This window comes from Mesitornis unicolor, unplaced genomic scaffold, assembly GCF_000695765.1.
Source record: "Mesitornis unicolor isolate BGI_N332 unplaced genomic scaffold, ASM69576v1 scaffold3710, whole genome shotgun sequence".
NCBI classification, from domain to species: Eukaryota; Metazoa; Chordata; class Aves; order Mesitornithiformes; family Mesitornithidae; genus Mesitornis; species Mesitornis unicolor.
In genome coordinates, this window is record NW_010156151.1 from 34,646 (window position 1) to 41,597 (window position 6,952).

At 44.9% G+C, this 6,952-nt stretch overlaps 1 protein-coding gene across 1 annotated transcript in view; it reads left to right on the forward strand.

The window, feature by feature from the left end:
* COL20A1 (collagen, type XX, alpha 1) overlaps positions 1–6,952 on the forward strand; it is a 46,430-nt gene that overhangs the window by 19,551 nt on the left and 19,927 nt on the right. The window contains exons 18-20 of the mRNA XM_010180382.1: positions 3,835–3,977; positions 4,625–4,754; positions 5,550–5,606. Coding sequence (XP_010178684.1) covers positions 3,835–3,977; positions 4,625–4,754; positions 5,550–5,606 — 330 coding nt within the window. The remainder of the gene's footprint in view (positions 1–3,834; positions 3,978–4,624; positions 4,755–5,549; positions 5,607–6,952) is intronic.

Genomic DNA, 6,952 nt, shown 5'->3' on the forward strand with positions numbered 1-6,952 from the left:
AAGCTTCTCCCCCCATCCTTCATCCTCCCCAGAATACTTTCTTATTTGAAGGTTAAGGAAAAAAAAATTCCAGGTCAGAGTGATGCTCCTTGCATGCTGGCTTTGTGAAACGGAGCCATGTTCCTCCTCTGGGGTTGAGGTGAGAACATCAAGTTCATTTTATCCAGGACCTCTAATCCTTCTCGCCCCACCTGAAAAACCCACTTCATGGCCAAGGGACCCTGCAGACACCAGTCCCTCATGAACAACAGGTCATCAAAATATCATCCTCTTTTTTCAAACCAAAACCATTCATCACTGTGATGTGTCATTCAGTAGGCCTGGAACAAGGTTTCTCCTCTTCCTGGCAGGTAGAAAATTTGTTTCAAAGTCATGGCTTGAGATTTATCCTCAAAAGGTTTATAAATTCAACTTGAAATGGCTAAATAGCTTTAGCTAGAAAAGGAACAAAAGTTGGAGACAGGGATGTGGTGCAGCTCCCTTCTTATGTAGTTCAGTGCTAAGTGTTTTAGTTGTAATGCTGTAATTAAATATACAGACAGAGCAGGAGGGAGTAAAAATTACTTCTGAAGCTAAGATGTGTGGCTGGAAAAACACAGATATTCAGTATTAAAAAAATTTATTTGAATATTTAACTATTTACAGGGAGTGTGATCCTTGCAACATAAATAACTGAAATACCTTAATTTCGCTCCCACCACCAGTGCCATATTTCCCATGGATAACAAAATCCACAATTCTGATGTTTATTCTCATCTCTCTACTATGTTTAGTCTGAAGTCTCATTTGAGTTAAGAGCTCTCCTTTCAGTACGTTACTATAAATTGTCAAGTGTAACGAAGTCCTTATCCTTGACCAAAGGCTCTACACAGTGATCATTTGGCATATTAATAAACAACCTTAGTGGTAATTCAAGCGTGTATAAACCTTTCATGCAAGCTGGTGGGAGTGTAGAAGATGCTCTTTGGGATAGAAAGGTGCAGGGGCATGGAGGTGTTGCTGAGCAGTGATGCTTGGAAGATGCTGGAAGGGGTAGTTGCTGATCCGACTGAGAAGCAGACAGGGTCCTCTCTTTTGTACTGAGGGGATGTTCTTTCAACGGGGCTAAGGAAAAGGAGCTTGAACAAAAGAAAACACTCACCTGTTTGTTCTGAAGGAAAGGATATTGAGGTCTCTCTCTGCCATGGTGTTTCGGGATTGAGGTCCTGAGGTGATGTGAATGAGCATTGGAGGACATGCTGGTAGTCTGTGGTGACACAGGGACTCTCCTCACAGCAAAAGGGCTGTGACATGACTGTGGAACCTGGATGCAAGGGCAGCACTTTAAGATCTGTTGTACATATAACTGAATTTCAACAGTATAACAAGCTATTCAACCTGTCAGTTGAATGATGCTGTCACCATAAATATTTGGATGTTGCTGACTGTCCTTGCCCAGCTTAGCTCAAATCCCACCCAGGAGTTTAAAGTGAAGTTGAGTTTTCTTCCAGGCTCAGTGGAGAGATGGTTACACGGTAAGCTGCCCTATCTCAACCACGTTTCTGAATTGTAGTTGTTTGCTACCATGGGCTGTTCCAGGCAGAGGGACAAATAGACCGGGCTGCAACTGGACAGCCCATGCAGTGCATTGGTCCATCAGACTCAGAACCACAGAGGTGTGGCCATGAAAGAAGTCCCTCAGTTTAGGCAGGGTGAGACAGAAATTAGTAAATGTGTACTTGTGAAGATCTTCTTCACAAATTTGGCAATGTTACTCCTCCCTATCTGCTCTGAAAGTGTCTCTTGGAAGTTTCTGCCACCGGCACAGACTACGTGAGTGTATCTCGTCCTCCTCTATGTGAAGAACGAGAGAGCACTTTGAATGGGAACTGGGAGCAATTTGGAGAGTGGTTCAGCCTGACTTTACACCTAAGTGAATTACAAAGTGCCTATGTGCCCCATCTCTAGATAAGCTGTGCCGGAAGCATGTCCATTCTGGGGCTGATAAATGTCTTCAAGTTCTTTATCCAGCTCTTCGATGAGCTCATACTACCAGAGCACACATTGCAAATAAAAGGGATTGAAATGTTGAGAAGAAACTTCGGCCCATGGCAGTGAGGGAAAAACCACGACCTATATAACCATTGCAGATGAATATTTTGATGGAATGGATTCCAGGGTTTTATTCTTATTTGAAAATCTGCCCATGATGGTGCTTATACTTGCCAGCAAGCAGCCTGGGATTCCTCCTGTGGAGGTTCAAGAAGTAATCGAAGGCACAGATGGTGTCCTCTGTGTCAGAGATGCTTCTCTCCTCCTGGGCAGCTCTGGGAGGTGACCTTTCCCCTGGCTGTCAGATCCATCCCATCAAACTCTGCTGGGCCTGAGGGCTTTCCAGAATAAACCCAACTCAGAAGACTTTCCCAAACTTTCCCTTTGTTCGCTTAAACAGCCTCCACTTATCTCAGCTGAAGGAAACAGCCAGCAAAGATGCAGATGTATAGCACAGCACTAATAATAGTGCTGCCGAAGTGACTTTACCTCCCACACTTGTTTTCTTCTCCTCTTTACCTTGCGGTGATGCACAGCAACAGCCTCCAGCCTGAGTCAGCTGCCAGCAAACTTGGTTCAGCTTCAGTAAAAGTAAGCTCATTTTATCCAGAAAAGGGAAGGAGGATCAATGAAGATGCAAATGATCTTCATTAAACCTGTGCTCTAAGGTCACCCAAGACTTTGCTGGGTGGGCAGAAGAGCCTTACAGGTGAAACAGCAGAATAGAAGTCTCATAGCCTGGGTGTGCATCCTTGACTCTCTGTAGGGATCACCCATAATTTTTAGTCTTTTTGAATAAAATACTTCCTTTTCTTTCTCCAAACCTTCTGTGTCTTTACACCAGCATGGGTTCAAGACCAGACACATGCATTTATGCAGAGCAACTCGCTGGTTGGAAACAAGCTCCAAGAGCAGACGAGCCCTTGCTCACAAGCCCCTTGTTTGAACAGCAGATGAGTTTAGCTTCCACTGCCTTTCTCTTGCTAACTCTCAGCCCCTGTTCAGAGAAATCACTCCAGCATAACAGCCTCTGTTACCAGGTCCAGTTTGCTATGCAGCAGGTCCCCAGGGAATGCAATGCATTTACATAATTAAAAGCTGCTCAGCTTTAGTCTCTGACAAACCCTTTTCTGGCTGACTGCAGCTTAGCCGTATTTGGGATCCATCCATACAGTGCAGAGCCAGAAAAGGAAGAGCAGCTTGGGCACTGTGTGTGATCCCCTTCTCGAGGTGGTGGGTGTTGGTGTGAGAAGCCCTAGACAAAACTGTTGTGTGCTGGCTGCTCTGGGTTTGTTTGTTTGTTTGTTTTTTAAATAATTTTAAAACAGAAAGAAAAAGCTGGAAATATTAGAAATTATGATGGATTCACTTTGATGTGTGGCCCAGGTTTAACAAGCAGTCAAATGTTTGTCCAGTGTGTCTCCAGATCTTTGATGAAGCTGATCTGCAGTTTGGGCTTTTATGAAGAGTATTTGGTGTTTGCCCATGATGTATACAAAAGAACTCTTTTCCCTGTGCTTCCAGGACTCTTCCCTCCAAGATTTTTTTTTCCCCAAATCCTAGGATTTGAATTATTGAATGCTTGAACTGTACTGTGTTGTACTCAGGCAATCCTCATCCCACCAGGGTCTCCTTTCTCTCTTGCATGATCCCCAAGGTGGCTGCTTCTGCTCTGGGTGCTTGTTAACAGCAGAGCAGAGAACTGAACCTTTCAGAACTGGGCTTGAAAGCAAGTGCTGCTGGCCCTGTTTATAGACATTACTACCTGCTTTTTATACCATCCGTCTTTAATCCCTGCTGCAGATTCCCGGAGCCCACCCACCAACCTCTTCGTTGACTCTGAGACCCCTACCAGCCTCCAGGTCCACTGGACCCCCCCAGATGGCCGAGTACAGCACTACAAAATCTCCTACAACCCTGTTTCTGATGCTGGTGCTCAACAAACAGTAAGTCTTCAGCTCCTCTGTAGGTACTGGGCACTGTACCAGAGGGACATGGGGACAATTCAATGCCCGGGGATCTCTGTTCACTCCAGTAGGGTTTATCATGAGCTGGTTTACAGAAGTACAAACCCAAACCTCTTCCCCTGACTTGCTGGTGTGTTGCTTTGTGAAGAAGACCTCCAAGCTTCTTTGTGATTGAGATGTTTGCGTCTGTCAAAGCTGCTAATAGAGCAGCTTTCTCCTCTCCCTGAACTGAAGTGGGGAATTCTTGGAGGCAGAGGGGTTGAGGATAAACCTGCTGCTCCTCTGACTTTGGGATGTTAAACATTAGCCTTTTAAGACCCAGATTTTCTACTCAAACCCAGACTGGTTACCATGTTATAAGGCACTTCTAACCCATTTGCATGGGGAATATTGGGGTCTTTACAGAGGAAAATAGTCTTACTGTGGATGACTGGGCTGATGGCAGTGCCATGGCCAGGCTTCCTCGGCTTGCTTTCACCGTTGTCCAAACTCAGTGAGGATGCTGTCCTGAGCCCCACTGCCCCAGGACTCACCACTAGAACCCCTCCATGTTACTCAGGGGTATGAGTAAGAGTGATAATGGGAAGCCTGCCCAAATGTTGGGCTCTTTTTCCACCCCTCTGTAGATCATGGCTTCTGGCAAAAGCAGCAGTGTGACCCTGCAGTCGCTACTGCCTGATCGAGCCTACAGGGTGATCCTTTCTGCCATCCACTACACAGGAGAGAGCGAGAGCATCTCCACAACGGGGCGGACGGGTAAGTGTGTCAGTCAGTACTTGTGTGTTCTTCATAATCTCCCATCCATCAGTCTTGAGACAAACTCTACTGAGGCAGTGATGTTCTTGCTGGCACTGGGCTGTGGCTAAGGGCAGGGTTTTGCTCAGCAAGGTGGACTTCCAGCCTTGAAAAGAGAAAATCCTGCCTCGACTTCTGCACTTTTCCCATGCATTATGTGCAATTCCATGATGACCAGGAAGGACTGGTGATCATCCGGGTCTCCAGGCAGGCAGGACACGGAGCTGTTGGAGCGGGTCCAGAGGAGGGCCACAAAGATGATCAGGGGCTGGAGTGCCTCCTCTGTGAGGACCAGCTGAGAAAGCTGGGGCTGTTCAGCCTGGAGAGAGAAGACTCTGAGGAGACCTTACTGTGGCCTTCCCGTTCCTGAAGGGGTCCCACAGGAAAGCTGGGGAGGGACTTTTTACAAGGGCAGGTAGGATAGAATGATGGAGAATGGTTTTAAACTGTAAGGGGGTAGATTTAGACTGGATATTAGGAAGAAATTCTTTACTGTGAGGGTGGTGAGACACTGGCACAGGTTGCCCAGGGAAGCTGTGGATGCCCCTTCCCTGGAGGTGTTCAAGGCCAGGTTGGATGAGGCTTTGAGCAGCCTGGTCTGGTGGGAGGTGTCCCTGCCCATGGCAGAGGTTGGACTGGATGAGCTTTAAGGTCCCTTCCAACCCAAACCGTTCTATGATTCTATGTTTCTATGATTGATTCTATGATCGCAGTCCTGAGTAACAGAGCTCACACATGCATTGTTTTGTCTTTCAGCTCCTGTATTGTCTAAATTCCCTTCAATACGAGGATACGTTCCATCTAAAACAGAAGGTAAATCACCTCCTACAAAGTCTAGCTTTGTTGTTGCTTTGGTTTTTTTTTCAGTAACTAATGACACAGCATGGGCTCTGCAGGGCAGGCAGGAGTGAATACGTCAGTTCTTGACAGATGTCTCTGGGGACTGTTCAAGGACAGACAGAAGCCACAAAACTTCTTAAAATCAGACTCACTTTGGAAAGAGACTGATAGGATTTTTAGAGGATTTCTGCACAACTTGACCAAAACGGAGCAAAGAGAATGATGACATGTTTTAAATTAAAGTTCCCTGTAAAGTCCCTTATTAAATTTAATGAGCCTACGTTCTCATAGCTGATATAAAGCAAACTATGAAGTGGATTAGCAAGAAATGTTGAATTAATGGGGTTATAAAAAGTTGTTAAGAATGAAATATTAGAATACAGATATTGTGGCAGTAATGCCTTTTCCTATCTATTTGAAATTATTCAAAACAAAACTTCAGTTTTAAAATGCCTTGAGAGAAGCCACAAAGGAAGAATGAAGCAGACTAGATGAGAAAAGTTTGGTTTGTACCCAGCAAAGTACATATCAGACTAAGTTTTCAAGTGGCTTATTGAGGAAATCTACAGGTGTTCAGACCACAGTGGAACAATCCTCTGAACTTTCAAGCAGAAAAAAATCCTCTCACAAGGCTGATGAGTCACCTTGTAGAATTTAATATAGCTGTTTGTCTATGATAGCTGGAAAGACAATAGGAAAAATATTAAATTCTCTATGTTTTATAAAGTAACTTTTTTTGAGAATTTGAGGTGGTATATAATAATTCTGTGAAAAATATTTGATATGCAGTAAAAGACTCAAATATTGATGTGTAGCCAAATTACTGAGAGAAATGGTCTGACGTGTTGCAGGAGCGAATGTTTATTGTACAGTGAATTGGCTGGGACTTGGGGAGAAAAACAAGAAATAAAGAGACCAACAAAACAGCAGGAATCCTAGGCTGGAAAGTCTAGGAAAAAAAATCTTCAAAGCAGAAGTGCCAAGTGCCAGTGTTGAGGATCCCTACCCTGACTCTGATACGCTTTGTCTGAGCTGAGCATTGCCAGATCAAAGAGCTGTGAGCAATCCAGGTACCTCTGTCCTGGGGAGGAGGTGAGGACTGCCAGGGGCATCAGCAAGAGGGACACTGGGGTCTGGGCAAGGGGCAGAAAATGCTCCCTGACTCCCTTACAAGAATGTCAGATACCAAGTAAACAGGCAAGTTCATAGCCTGTTTATATAACTTTGGAGGGATTACTTTTTTTTGCTTCATCATGCTTCAATTCTGAGCAATGTTTTGCAGTTGGAGAGCTGGTTGGTTTCTGCAAGGGAAAGGGAAA